At 38.7% G+C, this 16701-nt stretch overlaps 1 protein-coding gene across 1 annotated transcript in view; it reads right to left on the reverse strand.

Annotated features, from left to right (window-relative positions):
- Positions 1-1121: 1121 nt before the first annotated feature.
- Positions 1122-16701, reverse strand: part of LOC131535819 (gastrula zinc finger protein XlCGF57.1-like) — a 509738-nt gene continuing 494158 nt past the window's right edge. Inside the window, exon 5 of the mRNA XM_058768325.1 lies at positions 1122-2195. Within this exon, the coding sequence (XP_058624308.1) occupies positions 1122-2195 (1074 nt within the window). The remainder of the gene's footprint in view (positions 2196-16701) is intronic.

The following is a 16701-nucleotide window of genomic DNA, read 5'->3' on the forward strand; positions in this document are numbered from 1 at the left end:
CATTAAAATCACTGAAGCTGTTCACACTATGAAATGAATATCTTACATATTCGTACACACATTTGCACTTTGTTGTTTCTGACGAGAGAATTTGCCAGAAAGAGGTATTCAGTCAGCGAGCAAGTGAAGAAAACACCGGCATTATAGCGATGACTCATCTGAACACCTCTGATTGGTCATTGCTTCATAAGCTCAACAGAACCATGTGTGATTGGTTATAATGCGCAGTGCTGTACAAACGCGTCTGTATCTGGCTCAGAGCCAGCCAGCGAACAATTTGAATTTAGCAGCTGATGATATGATGCACTGAACGTTCTAATCACGCCGGTGTGATTGTATTAAAATATATAGAAAATATTAATCGGCTATTTTTTGTCTTTTGGAAGCTGCATTCAAAATCCACTTGGCTCAAAAATTTGAGGGGGCATGTGCCCACTCACTTTGAATGGGCATGACGCCTCTGTTCCTGAGCACTCCAAAAAGCCCAGAAAAATGTCCAAAGCGTCAAAAGCCAGAACCAATCCATTTCGTCTAATGAGTACTGCTTCGGATAGCAAAAACACAAAAAGGTTTCCAAAAACCAAACACACGAGGCAAAGTGCTGCCGGTTGCTACAAGAGCAGCAAGCTTTACCATAGTTGTCCATAAGGCAAGTAATTCTTACCAGATGTTGATATTACAGTAGCCAGAGGTTGTGTGAGAAAAAAACACAGGCATGGTAGATTCAGACGGGATTAAAATTGCAATGTAAGTCTGTGAAAAATTTCAAGTCTCTAATGACCCCCTATAAAACTAGTCCCATCCGAATAGGGCTTATGAAACTCATAAGAAAGCACAATGATATAATTTATATCATGAAGCAAAATGTTACAAAAGAATAAAACTTTTTGACATTGTTCTTTGGAGAGGAACTCCATCTTTGAGTCGATCTGAATCTCAGTTGAATCTGCTGGTTTTGAAGATGAACTTTATTCACCGTGAAAGCTTTTGATAATGTTTCTTTGTCATGTCACTTATAATGACAGATTTATCCAGATGATATTTTATTTGTTGATGCATTATTGTGTCACTTTTGGTGAGGACACAGCATCAGATCTGAAAGTGCTGGATCTGAAGATGATCTACTTACTGTGAATGTTTTTTGTACGACTGTGTAGAGCAGATGAATTATTGAAACGCTTCCCACATGCAGTGCAGTGATACGGTTTCTCTCCAGTGTGGATCCTCTTATGTCTTTCCAGGTCTCCTGACTGACTGAATCTTTTGTCACAGTGTGAACACTTATACGGTTTCTCTCCAGTATGAATCCTCTCATGTTTTTTCAGATGTCCTGAATCTTTGAATCTCTTGTCACAGTGTGAACACATATAAGGTTTTTCTCCAGTGTGGATCATCTCATGTGTTTTCAGATTTGCTAAATAACTGAATCTCTTGTCACATTGTGAACATTTATAAGGTTTCGCTCCAGTCTGAATTCTCTCATGTGACTTCAGACCTGATGAATTACTAAATCTCTTGTTACAGTGTGAACACTTATAAGGTTTTTCTCCAGTGTGGATCCTCTCATGAAGTTTTAAACAGCTCGATGTAGTAAAAGTCTTTTCACACTCAAAGCACATGTACTCTCTCACACCAGTGTGTATTTTCTGATGCATTTTCAAACTTTGTAGACATGAAAAACTCTTTCCACACAAAAGACATGAATGTGGTTTCTCCTTTGTATGAACTCTCAGGTGTTTCTTCAGGTCTGAAGCCCTCAAAAATGCTTTGCCACACTGATCACATGAGTATAGTTTCTCTCCAGTGTGGATGTCCATGTGAATCTTAAGGGTTGATGATCGTGTGAAATTCTTCCCGCACTGATCACAAATGAACGGTTTCTCTCCAGTGTGAACTCTCATGTGTACTGTAAGGTGTCCTTTTATTGTGAAACACTTCCCGCACTGATCACAAGTAAACGGTTTCTCTCCAGTATGAACTCTCATGTGCGCGGTGAGGATTCCTTTTAGTGTGAAACTCTTCCCGCACTGATCACATGTGTATGGTTTCTTTCCAGTGTGGATGCTGTCATGAGTTTTCAGGTGATCTGACCGACTGAATCTCTTGTCACAGTGTGAACACTTGTAAGGTTTTTCTCCAGTGTGAATCCTCTGGTGCAGTTTCAAACTATATTTGGATGTGAAACTCTTTCCACACTGAGTGCAGGCAAAATATTTCTTAGGTCTTCTTTTCTTTAAATCTTTCTTTTTGGTTTGAGAGCAACTCAAAGAGTTTTCTCCAGTTTTAACATGATTTTTCTCCTTAACTTCACTCAATTCTTCATTTGCCTCATTTTCTTCAATCAACTCTGAAATAAAGTAAAAGCACTACATTTTCAGTAAATCATTAAAAAAGTGAAAGGACACGATAAACTGAAATAACATAAAAATGAACAGCGGAAAGCAGACAATTGCATTACAACATTTTGATCATTTTGATGCAATTTTATCAAACATACGTCCCTAAAACTTTCCATGAATGAGGTACATTATAGGCACAAATCCCATGTTTCTAAAGAAAGAACTATTAAATATTTTTGATCAATTACATGAAGGATCTGAGGATCCTCAAATACAAAATGTATGTTGCATCAAGAGAGCGACCATACATTTGTGTTGTTTTTATTTTCTTGTTTTTTTTTTAAATTTATAATAATTTATTTGTATAATCATTTGTGACCCTGGACCACAAAACCAGTCATAAGGGTCAATTAGAAATTTGAAACTTATTAACTGAATAAATAAGCTTTCTATTGATGTATAGTTTGTTAGATCGGACGATATTTGGCCGAGATAACACTATTTGAAAATCTGGACTCTGAGGGTGCAAAAATACCTAAATATAGAAAATCACCTTTAAAGTTGTCCAAATGAACTTCTTAGCAATGCATATTACTGATAAAAAATTAAGTTTTCATATATTTACAGTAGGAAATTTACAAAATATCTTCATGGAACATGATCTTTACTTAATATTCCAATGATTTTTGGCATTAAAGAAAAATCGATAATTTTGACGCATACAGTGTATTTTGGCTATTGCTACAAATATACATTTGCTACTTATGACTGGTTTTGTGGTCCAGGGTCACATTTATGTAATGCATTCTTTGATTATTTTATCATTTACCATTTATCTCATTTTATTATTTGATAATTTATTCATTTATTATTTTATGATATCAACTTCTTGGTTGATAAAAACTGTTAATTACAGTTTTGGGTACCAGACAAGACTTGATGTTAATGGGTTTTGAGTATCGACAACTTTGCTCACTAGTTGTTCGGACGCCAGACAAAATGGTTATTTTCTAGTGGTCAACTGATGTTGTTTTTTGTGTGTGTGTGTGTGTGTGTGTGTGTGTGTGTGTTTTTTTTTTTTTACTGCCGATGCCGATATCTTGGAAAGCAGGGTGGCTGATGGCCGATAAAAATATAATTTTATTTATTTTTATTAATATTTAAATTCAAAGTAATTTGAAAATGGATTAAAAATAAATGTGTAACAAACATATTTATATTTTAATGACAAAGTATTTTTCACAAATAAATAAATATTTAATACAAATATAATTAAAAGGAAGTAACCTGCAACTGGGCATTCAGTATTCTGTGAACTTTGTGTGCATTGGGAATAATTTTTTCAACTAAATCCAAGGCAGCACACAGTGAAAATGACATGTATATAACAGTGGGCAAATGGAGAAAACACAGCATAATTTGAAATCACGAGTTTAAAGTTTGTCGATCAGGCATCGCCAGTGAAGCTGAACTCTGAACTCACACTGGTGGTGGTTGAGGAGAGACCCCCCACATGATTGTAAAGTGCTTTGGGGTGTACAGCAATACACAAAGCACTATATAAAATGCCTCATTCATTCATTTGCTGAATGCTGACGGCTATATAATGTTTGCCTTTCTATTTGTTATGTTCCGTGTTTATTTGTACAGTATTGTTGGATGCTGCTGTGTGCTCTTTCTGTGTATCTCTGTGTGGTACTGCGGCTCAACCAGGTGCGGAGGAGAGGAAGGTTAATGTGCAGAGGCTGCAAGCTTAAAAGCTGTTCAATATGCCTATCACACTGAAGACTGTCTTCTCAAGTTATGGCTTGAAGCCTTCCTAATTAGCGTTGTTGTTGCACTACGTGTCTCTCTGTGTTGGAAGCCGTAGGGAGGTGGTTGCCATTTTATTTCTGTGAATCTTTTTCTCTTGTTTTTGCCTGGTTAGGGAGTTAGTGTATATTTCTGTTGTTAATTTTCTATTGTTTTGTCAGTTTAGACGGTTTTACTCCCTAACTAGTAAGAGGGTCCTTTTGTTTGTTGTTTTGGTCTTTCCCCCTCCTAAAGTCTATTTTGCTTCCTATTTTTACTTTGCCATTTTGAAATTTTGGAAATAAATACTTGACTTTGGAATTTGATGTGTCTGTTGTGCTTGGCAGGGGACTGGTACTCACTCACCCCAAACAATTTTATTTTTACTTTTCTCTGTTACTCCCTTACCCTAGACCCTTACATTATTATATTATAATATAAATTGTTATAATACTTATGCATACATTGATTCCTTTTGTTTAACTTTTCTTATTATACAGACTTCTATCCGTATTAGACAGAACTGTTCAAAGACGACTGCAAACAATGAAGAGGGAGAATGAGCACAGACTGGACTGTGGAGACTGGATCTAACATTTTGTTAAAAAAAAAAAAAGTACCCAGTTCATAGGAAGTGTCCCTTATTATTTGATGCTTCAGCAAACTTATTCAACAGGTCTAGACATTATTTATTAATTTTTTCTAAAATAAACTGCCTGCCTTTTAACCATCAGTATTATTAATAAAGAACCTGTTAGTTCTTCAGTATCTTCAGTGTGTTTTATTCTGCAGGGTTCTGGATCTCTCATCTTCTCTCTGTCCTCTTTAATAAACTCAGTCTTTACAGATTTCAGCTCTTCCTGATGCTTTGATGCTCGTCTTCACTTGTGAACTGATGTGAATATTACAGCATTTATTGCTGAAAGTGTGATTGTTGTGGGAGGAGCTTAACTGATGATGTGATTGTTGTGGGAGGAGTTACACTGAACATGAATTTCTGTGTGGAAAAACAGATTTGCCCAAATCAAAGAGGCATTAATTGTTGTCTTGTTGTGAAATATTATATTACTATATTGGTCTAAAAACCACTGCCTTACATCAAGACTTTAGTGGATAACAGCAACATCATGGTTAAGTTGCGCCAATTGTGCTAAATAGTCAAACCTGTCTAAGAATTAGCCTTCATCACCTTTAATCTACAAACATATTTTAAAAACACAAGTTCGTAGTAGGTGAGACAGGTGACAGACATTTTGCCAATAGGTGCTTTCGACTTGTAAATGTATACTTGTAAAACGGCCAGTAAATGAAGGCGGCACAGACAAAAGGCTGTTTTTTGATGTGACATGACAATGCCCAAGCATTCCAATATGCGAATGTTTTCATAACAACATGAGCTGCTTAAAATGATGAACATTTTATTCAAAATGGTAAGCAAAAGCTGCTTCGTTTACATTTCGTATATCTGCGTTTATTTCATATATCTTTGTTTCGGTTTCTCCGTTTAACGAATATTTACTATTGATGACATCATCGTTTCACAAAATATACAAAATTCGCTGTCCACACCAAAACATGCAAGGGTGGCGTTTTCAGATTTATCCACTCTGGGACTCAGTTTTAAAAAAAAAATAGCGTTTTCACTTTCTCAAAACACCGGATCCGTCCCTGCTTAGCTTCAGTCTTGGGCTGCAGGGTTATATGGCTGTGGCATTACACATTAGATCCAATGGGCCTCATTCATGAAACTTTCGTAAATATAGGAGTAAATTCTGAGTAATTTGTGCGTAAAACAGACCTTCCCAAAAACTCTCCTCTGGATTCACAAACGCTTTTTTAGGAAACTTTTTCCTCGTCGAAGCAGAGACCAGGAGACGTTGGGATATCTTTCAAGCAGAAGTTACTCTTTATTGAGAACTCGCTGTGCATCGCTGTAGTCATCCAAGGCTGACTATAGCTCAGCACAGTGAAGTTTATACCTTTCATACATAGAGGTGGAGACAATCTAAAGCATGCAAATGCAGTGCAGGAATCAGCCCATTACCAGAATATCCCCAGCCCTGACCTCATCAGCATAACAGTGTCATTCAAATGCATAGGTGCTAATCCAATCAGCCTGACAGTATCGCCCATACCTTCACATTATCATAGACACAAAGGCACAGCTGTGCCTTGAGCTTAGCATTCACCTTTAACTCGGGACCCTGCTCAATGGTCAGGAAGTGCATAAAGACAAAAGGTTAATGTCTCAGACACCTGGGCGGCCTGACTTGGTCTTCTTAGAATGTTATCATCTTTACAACACAATGTACATAACTTTTTCAGTTTATATACTATTACATTGGAACCTAGATTTAACATTTTATAACTTTGTAATCCAACACTTTGTAAACATCAGATTTGATAGTTAAACGTGTGTATGTTAATGAATTCCAATCATTTGTAAATAGGGTGCGTGTGCACGCTCACTCACAATTAGCATAATCCCCGCCTATGAATTACAGCTACGCAAATTGCGTGTCCAGGAACGCAGTGGAATATTCTTGTCTACTTTCTCAGGTTTGGCCCCAGTATATTGCATAAATGCAAAAAACACTAATAGGCAATGCCTAACAATAAATATTCAATTAACATGTGTCCACCAAAGTGTTTTTAGCCAGCTGAAAAAATGTCAGGCGCACTTCTTAAAAAGACCAGTTGGTGACGCATGAGAATGCTTTGGTGGCACAGCGTTTTCCAGCTGAAACACTTTGGTTGAAGGATATTATTGAATATAAAAATGCAGTAACCAGCAATATTAACTTCTATATTGTTATTCAGTTGTTGTACAAGTAGAATGATTGGTCGGTGTAGTATTTGTCCCGCCCCTCCTCCTTTGATTGGACGGCTGGGTAAAAAGTGAAAGTAGTGACAAGCGCAGCGTTTTACCCAAAGCTAAACAGTTATCAACTCTCAGCTACAATAATAATAATAATAATAATAATAATAATATAATAATAATAAATTAATAAAATAAAAAAAGAGCAAATGAACTTATTTATATAAAATATTATGATGGCAGTGCATCAAAATGCAGTGTCATCAGATTGCCAAAAAGAACACAGAACGTTTACGCACCATTTACACGTGATAAGGAGCAGGTGTAAATTTCTTTCGTACCAACTAACATTTTGAAATACGAACACTTTCATGAATCCGAAAATTTACGTCAGAACAGCGTTACGAATGATTTACACAAAAATGTGTTCTGCTCGTGTTTCACGAATGAGGCCCATTGATCGTTTTGCCGGTTGAACAAAGGCATTTCTAGAGTAAAAGTTTCCTTTCTGCTATAAAAATCACTCCAGCGCTATTCATACGGGAAGGAGACATTATGCTCGACAACATTTGCAAACTGCAGTTCATTGCATGTGCGATTTTAATGCCTGAAAGCTGTTCATAACTTGCATGTTCTGAGGAAGACAGCACTGCTCAGTTTACTTCAAATTCCTGCTACCCTCAAACTTAAGCCCGGCTCACACTGTGCGATTTTAGCCACGATTTGGTCGTCTGGGACAAATTTTGAAAATCCTAAAAGATTCCTATAATCCTAGGCTAAAATCCGTAGTCTTTGATCGTTAGTTTGACATGTTCACGGACAGCCGATTAATGGCTGTTGCGATCAAATTTCACCTCCGACGAAATTCTGGCAGTGTCAGAAGATTTGGCACACAGTCCATCAGTGTGACTACCCCTGCGACGAATATCAAACTGTCTCCGTTTTTCAAGGCAAGCTATGAGCAGAATTAATGCTAGAGAATTATTCTATCAGCCATAAACTCCGGCGCTCCCGTCCTCCGCTCACGGAATTCATCTGATATGTTTCTTTTCTATATAAACACTGGTTGCGCCGCTGTTTTCATGTGGGTGTGTATGAATACATACACTATTCTTCTTAAACACGCCGGTATTGCTGCGGTTCGTATACTTTTCATGACAGCCAACATTTCGGTCCCGCGTGCAATGCAGTTCGCAGTCACTGGACGTGTATGGGTTGATAATGTAAAACTCCGGACAAGTTTACTTGCGCGCACCCGTTTTTAACTCGTCTTGACTGTCGTACAGTCTGACATTAATGACAACTGAGATCCCATAGTGTGACATGATCATCATGTTCGTACAGTCTGACAAGTACAATCCTAAAGGACTTTTAAAAAATCGCACAGTGTGAGCCCGGCTTTAATTACGCAAAATAAGATATGCTGGACACCCAAAAGCAAATAATAAAGAAGAAAGAGAAGAAAAAGAGGACTTGCACTCTCTTCTTCATCTTTTTCTTCATTCTTAAATACAGCATTAACGCCATCTACTGTGGGTAATGGATCAGAGACTTATATTCCTAACAACAATAATCTATATTCTATTAATGAGTACTTTAACAAAGCTCTTTGAATGCTAATTACTCTTCACCAGTCTTCTGAAGTTCATCAATTAGTTTACTTTCCTCTGTATATCTACTATACTGAATTAGTACATGTGTAACAGGTCCCTCTCGCCTGCTCTGAGTGGGTCTCCGACGTGGGAGGCGGGCGCACTAACAAGGAGGCTAAAGGCTGCAGCCACTAGCATCCGTCGCTAGTGCGTCTCTTGAGATCAGGGGACTGAGGCTTACCTGCACAGCACCTACTAGCTGGCCTCCGTTACACATGTTTTACTGTTTCTCCGACTCAGTCAAACAGTCTTGTTGATGTTTTCCTATTGTATGCATTGTTGAATTAAATCCTGCAAGTCTAGAAAGAATACAGTCTTCCTTCTTTCACCTACCATTGCTTGTATTAAATGTAGATGCCTGCCCTTCTGCTCATTATCCCAATAAGATTGACAATTTATCTCTATTTTTTTTTATTTCTCCTTTTTATGTATTACTATACAGAATTTGCATATCTATTTTGCTATAATTTGTCTCCTTCCTCATTCCCTGTCACTCATTTGTGTATCTCATTTGACTGCTGCAACATAATAACTGAAGTATCTCCAAGACAATACCTGACTATTGAGCATCCAAGCACACTTGAATCTGAGCATATTTTCTTGAAATATAAAACACTTTAATCCAAAAATGTAGTCTTGACCATATCCCTACACCTAAACCTAACCTTACATGAGTAATCCCTAAAATCAGAGGAAATGATAGATGAATGACACTGATGTACAAGCACCAAACACTGATTGTAAGCCTAAATTTCACAAAAACTATAAACTGGTTCTTCAGATCTGATTGGTTAATCACAATGTTGTTCCAGGGTCAACAAAGATGTTGATCCAGGAACATCAGGTTCTGCAAAATACAATATGGAAAATTGAAAATAAAATGTAAAATATCCATCACACTACAATAGGCTACTAATTTATGTGTAGCCTACTTTTGAACATTTCCAGCAAATTTTAACAATACCATGATAATACTGATAACCATGATTATTTATAATAAAATATTTATATTCACGATTTCTAGTATTTGGACAGGGTTTACATTTTTATTTAAATGTTGTAATTAGAAATTCATTTAATTGTGTCTTTGAAGCAGATTTCTTAGGTGAGAGCATTAATTAAAGTTTCTTAAAGTTAAAGGTCTAAGGGCTCAATCAAGACACTCCCATAATATCTGTAACCACTCAAATTAATGCACAGCTCAGATTAACTGCATGTGTGCAAGACTCCAATACATTTATAAAGTAATTATTTTACCACGATTCACGAATAAATCTTTAAATGAGTAAACCTGGCTGTGTCTATAGTATTATAGACTACACAACATTATTATATTATTTTCAAATTATTTTTTTAAATTATTATTATTTTAAATTATTGTCCCTTGTAGTGTTTCTTCACGTGCAGTGTATCCCATAGACTACGTACACGGAGAGTTATATCTCAGAACTGAATGTTTATTAATACAGAACACAAGCAGCTCCTGCTGCTAAAACCACTCGTGCAATTAAGTCACAGTCTCACCCTGACCCCACAACCCAAAAGTCAATATGCAATTACGTCATAAATGCATATAATACAACACCACATCCCCCTTTTTTCACAGAAAACAATACAAGCTATAAAGAAGATATATGAACACTGAATATAGATCCTCATAACAGGGACATTTTCTTTCTTATTTATAGCAAACATCTTGTCCAATAAGCATTTCAAAGCTTAAGCATGCTTAACCTTGATTACTAGGCAAATATATAGTTAGTTCATACAGTAGTCCTGAAACCTCACAGGAACTTTCACAACCCGACCACTCCTGGTGGTTGTGGGACTGCTATTATGTGAAGACTGCTCTGGCACACACTGTACAGACTGATCTGTCTCTTCTTGTGCTTCTGGGATGTGAGAGTGTGCATCGTCATGGGTCTCATCCGCTGCATCAAATGTTTCTGTGTGCTTGTGATTTGTTTTCCTCAGGTGGCGCCTGTTGCGGCGGAACTGTCGTCCTGCTTCATTGACAACGTTATACGATCTTGGCTCATCTCGTTTTGAAACAATGAGACCTGGTTGCCACCCTCTGTCTGTTTCAATGTGCACAGTATTTCCTGCATGTAGTTCTGGCAGGGTTTTTGCTCCCACATTGTAGTGACATGCTTGCTTATTTGCAGGGTTTGGAGCGCCTGATGAACACCTTTGGGAGTAGCTGGTCGCAGGACTTCACTGGACACTGGTAAGCTGCTCCTCAGAACTCTTCCCATCAGAACCTGAGCTGGTGAGTAGGACGTACCAGTGATAGGAGTATTCCTCAGCGAGAGGAGAGCAAGGTGATGATCCACCCCTGATTGTTCCGCTTTTTTCAGGACATGTTTGACAGTTTTGATTGTTCTTTCCGCCAACCCGTTTGATTGAGGATAGGCTGGACTTGAGTGTGTCAGCTTAATCCCCCACTCCGCAGCAAACGTCTTCATTTCATAGCTAGCGAAGGGTACATGATCACACACTAGTTCTTTAGGAATGCCATGCCTTGCATACACTGCTTTCATCTTTTCAATCACTGTGTGCGCTGTCTTGTCTTTGATATTCATCACCTCTGGAAACTTTTACATGTAATCGACAATCAGTAGAAATGACTGACCTCTGATTTCAAAGATGTCAACCGTCATCTGCTTTCACACCCTGTGGAGTTATCACACGGCCCATGAAATGTACATTGTTCACCTTGAACTGGATCTTGTCTGGGTTGAATTTCACATTGTATTTTTTTGCTCTCTCCATAATTTTAGCAACAATGACATCATGTTCTCGTTCAGTGGCAGCTGCGACAATCATATCATCTGCTACAATGTGTACTGTACATCGTCTATGTCTCCGAACACTTCATTATTGTACTGCTGGAAAACCTCACTAGCAGACTTGACACCAAATGGCAGACGTTTGAATCTATATCTACCCCATGGCGTGTTGCATGTGCACAGCAGGGAGGATTCCGTGTCAAGTTTGACTTGCCAGTAGCCGTCCTTTTCATCAAAGATGGAGAAAATTTTCTTTCCAGCAAGCTTACACAGGACATCTTCAGTTGTCGGAATAGAGAAGTGTTGACGAAGAACAGCTTTATTTAGGTCTCGAGGGTCCAGGCACACTCGTAACGACCCATTCTTTTTTCAGTGACAACAAGGCTGTTGACCCAATGAGTGGGCTGGGTGACTGGCGCTATAACGTCTGCTTGCAACAGCTGCTCCAGTGTGTCCTTCAGTTTGCCCAGCACTGCTAAGGGTATTTTTCTGCAGCCATGTATGACCGGGATTTCTTTCGGATCGACATGGATATGATGTTCACCCGGAAACTGACCGAGCCCTTCAAAAACTGTTGGATGCTGTGCTATCAGCTCCTCTTTGGAGGTAGAATGCTTGATTACAACAGTCTCGACTCTTTTCAGCAATTGCATCCGTTCACACGCTTCCTTACAAAGTATTGGAATGGACGAGTGTCTAGTGATGTAAAAGGGTAAGCTAACTTGCACTTTGGGTGTGGCACACTGAAGGTTTGCCACACCTTCTGGCTTTAATTTAGTTCCACCATACGCCACCAGCACAGTTGAAGTCGGTTGCAACAACGGTGTTTTGTGCAGAGACTGATAAATGCCGAGAGGTATAATATTGGCTTCAGCCCCAGAGTCCAGTTTGAACTTCACTGTCACATTTCCAATGTCTACATCGGTGTACCATGCTTTCTGTACAGAGCTGCAGGTCTGTTTCAATTCAACTGATCCGATGAATAATGAATCAACAGTGACATTTCTATTATGTTTAGGCTTTGTGTCTTTTTGTTCAGACATGCACACTGAGGCAAAGTGATTACGTTTTCCACAGGCATGACATGTTGCACCAAAGGCTGGACACTGTCTTGGAAGGTGAGATTTTCCACACTTTTTGCAGATGAAGGAATCTGATTTGTGCTGTTGAGATGATGGTCATTCATATCTCTTGTTCTGTTTCGCATCTTTTGTCTTCTTTTTAACGGTGTGAACAGTTTTACTCTGCTCTCCCATTGCTTGGATCTGTGTTTTTGCTGCCTCTGCTGCTCTACAAATGTCTACTGTCTTTTCCAGGGTCAGGTTTGTTTCTCTTAAGAGCCTCTCCTTTAAACGCTGATCACTGATACTGAACACAATCTTGTCTCTTATCATGTCCGATTCTGTTAAGCCAAATTCACAGTCCTTACTCCTTTGTTTTAGTTCTGTGACGTACTTATCAATGGTAATCGAATCAGGCATGGGGTAGGCCCAGAACTGGTGCCTTTCGAAAACAACATTCTTACTCGGTAAGCAATACTTCTCCAATGCAGTTACTATATCTTGCATTGTTTCATTCTCCTCTTCTGGCTCAATAGACAGTGAATTGTATACTTCTAAGGCCTCCTCTCCTAAAGCATGAAGGAGAATGGCGATTTTTACCTTTTCACTTTTTGAGTCTGATCCTGAAGCAGTCATGTAAATGTTAAAGCGCTGTATCCATCTTCTCCAGTTTTCACCTGTATTCCCCGACAGGACTAATGGAGGTGGTAATTTGAACTGATCCATGTTTATTTTCCACTATTCCAGACTCACTTCAGTCAGGATGCGCTCACTTTCTTCGTCGAGTCTCGGTGCTGTCAAACGCAGGCTCGAGTCTTCTGACACCATGTAGTGTTTCTTCACGTGCAGTGTATCCCATAGACTACGTACACGGAGAGTTATATCTCAGAACTGAATGTTTATTAGTACAGAACACAAGCAGCTCCTGCTGCTAAAACCACTCGTGCAATTAAGTCACAGTCTCACCCTGACCCCACAACCCAAGGTGGCCCTCTAGTGGAGTCAATATGCAATTACGTCATAAATGCATATAACACTACACCACACCTGGATCAGTAGGGTACACTTGTAATAAAGTAGCGGTGGCTGGAACAGATTTTAAGTATCAATTCTTCTCAAAAAGATGCAATCTAATCTTGTTTACATGAAATAAGCAGCTCCCGAGCAGGTTTAAGTTTACGGACCTGTTGCTATTACAGCAACTCCAGGATGAGCTTCGAAGAACCAAATGATCCAAGATCAAGTGACTGAGACCAGATCAAGCTAACAGAGTTAGCGACGTACGAAGAACGGGCCCCTGGTTTTATATCTGAGAGACTCAAAGTAACAAGTAACATTTCATTAAAAATGTTTTTACAACATCTCTATCTGAATATTAGCACGTGCACTCACGTCCAAACTCCTCATATCGCGCGGGTCAATCATAAATGGTCCAGCTGATTTTCTGTGATTTTCTTAAACTGAGGACTGGAAGCCTGGCGCCTCCTGCTGGACACTCGCCGCATTTCTAACTTTAACTTCTCATTTACACAGCCTTGTCTAGATGAAGTCAAAAACCTGAATAGTTTCACCCTGTACTAATAAATTCTTTGCATAATCAGTGAAAATATGAAGAGTTAATGAGACAGCTTTCTTCATGTATTTATTATCGTTTTTACATTACATATTGCAGGTTTACAGTGATCAGTGGGTATCAATTGTCAGAAATGATGCTTTAATTGCTTTAGCAGGTAAAGTAAAAGCTCTAGCCTACATAGAGACCTAATGCCTTTCCCATTTTAAACCCAAGTTATTAACTCAATATGTTTCATATCCATCTGAAATAATACAAAGTTGTTTTTGTATTATGGCATTTTCTCCATAAAGATAAACAAAAAAGGCCACATATGGTTGTAATGTTTGTCTATTAAATGAATGAAAGTTTATTCCTCAGAAAGAGTATTTTAACAGGGCACACCAGATGAAGAATTTTAAAACATACGTCTTATATCTTATTTGTTATTAGATATTTCTTCCTTCATATTTCCACTCAAATTTTGATTGCTATTGTTGTATTTATATTCCGCATGAATAACTAAGTACTTTAACACACATCTCAACCATCTAAAACCCAGTTCCAATCAAAAGATTTGTCCTCACACAGCGCTGTGGTCTGCTTAGAAATCCTGGACGGTGTCCGTGTTAAACTCATGAAGCTCGAGTGAGGAAGCGTTCAAGTTCAGATAATAGCTTATGAAGAAAGTCATTTACTCAGAGACTTTGTTTAGAGATGATTAAACGCATCACCATATGAAATGGCTTCACTTTAATAAACAAATTCAGAGTAATCAGTCAACATAACAGCGAGAGGTCTTCACCACGAAGTTCAGCCTCGTTTGTGTCGCAAGCTTTTTTATTTATTGTCAGCAGGGTTACAAAAAGCCTCTCCTTCACACAGAACTTCCTCATCTGCACATACACCGAAGTCTTTCCAGCTCTGCAGCAAGCTTCGGTTGCACTGGTTACTGAAGCACAGGATACATGACAGTTAACTCCTATTTCTATAGAAGCGAGGCACATGTATAACTGCATCTTTATAACCGTTGCTAAACCACAGTAAGAAACACCTGTTCCTCTCCTCTCCTCACCTCGACAGGAAGTCTGTTGGACTGCGCTGAAGCCTTAAAGCTGTTTTTACAGACAGCACTGGGGCCTTGAAGTTTCAAAGCCCCAATCTCATCTTCTCGTTCACCATTCCTGGCTGGTGGAATGATCTTCCCACCCATATTCGGAGTACTGGATCCCTGTCAATCTTCAAGCAACAGCTGAAAACTCATCTCTTTCGACACTACTTGACTTCAACCTACACATAAAAAAAAAAAAAAATCTTTCTCCTTACTTATTCCTTCCCTTGCTAGCTTGTACTTATTTAAACAATGCCTGAGACTTGGTGTTACAAGCACTTCCTTTGTCGAATTGCCTCTTCAAGATGAATCGCTTCATGTGTTCCCCCAAATTGTAAGTCGCTTTGGATAAAAGCGTCTGCAAAATGACTAAATGTAAATGTAAATGTAAATCTGTCAAACCCTTACAAAAATGTCCTGTGATACTGCATCAGCAAAACATAAATTTACCACACAAAAAATGACAGGATTACCACAGCACTTTCTGCTGTACAGTATGACAAAAAAATTACCATTAGATGCCATATGTGGTTTTTATGCTGTATGTTTTTTATTTTTTATTTTTTTTATTAGACATGGATTTGCTGTTGTAAAACCAAAAAGGCTCAGAGATAACATTGAAAAGACTGTCAGCTCAGCCTCAGTAAGTATGCTCTTTTTCCATATACAGTTTTATTCAAAATAATAGCAGTCCAACATCACTAACCAGATCAATCACTGTTTTTGGTAGAAATTATGTTTCTACATGGCAAATATTTTACTAGTAGATGTGGTAGAGTAATAAAAAAACCAACAGACCCAACAGTCATGACATGCATGCTGTTGATTGTGTAATTGAATCATTAATTGAAAAGGGCATGTTCAAAATAATAGCAGTGTGGAGTTTAATTAGAGAGGTTTTCACTGGACAGGGCAGATGGCAGACAGCGTGTATGGCGTCGTGTGGGTGAGCGGTTTGCTGATGTCAACGTTGTAGATTGAGTGGCCCATGGTGGCGGTGGGGTTATGCACAGAGATACCGTGACGAGATCCTGAGGCCCATTGTTGTGCCATTCATCCACGACCATCACCTCATGTTGCAGCATGATAATGCAGGGCCCCATGTTGCAAGGATCTGTACACAATTCCTGGAAGCTGAAAACATCCCAGTTCTTGCATGGCCAGCATACTCACCGGACATGTCACCATTGAGCATGTTTGGGATGCTCTGGATCGGCATATACGACAGCGTGTTCCAGTTCCTGCCAATATACTTCGCACAACTATTGAAGAGGAGTGGACCAACATTCCACAGGCCACAATCAACCTGATCAACTCTATGCGAAGGAGATGTGTTGCACTGCGTGAGGCAAATGGTGGTCACATCAGATACTGACTGGTTTTCTCAGCTCTTTCTTTAAATACTATCAGCTCTTCCTGTGGTTGTTCACTTCCTTTAATCGGGCCAACTGAGTGTTTAAATACTGCTAGTGACACCATGCCAGTCCATAATGGAGAAGTGTTGCTTTTTGTAATTATCTTGTAAATATCCACTCAAAATCAAGCAGTTTCCTTTATAGGTTCACCTCCACACTGTGTCACTGAAGCT

This window comes from Onychostoma macrolepis, chromosome 03 (assembly GCF_012432095.1).
Source record: "Onychostoma macrolepis isolate SWU-2019 chromosome 03, ASM1243209v1, whole genome shotgun sequence".
NCBI lineage: Eukaryota > Metazoa > Chordata > Actinopteri > Cypriniformes > Cyprinidae > Onychostoma > Onychostoma macrolepis.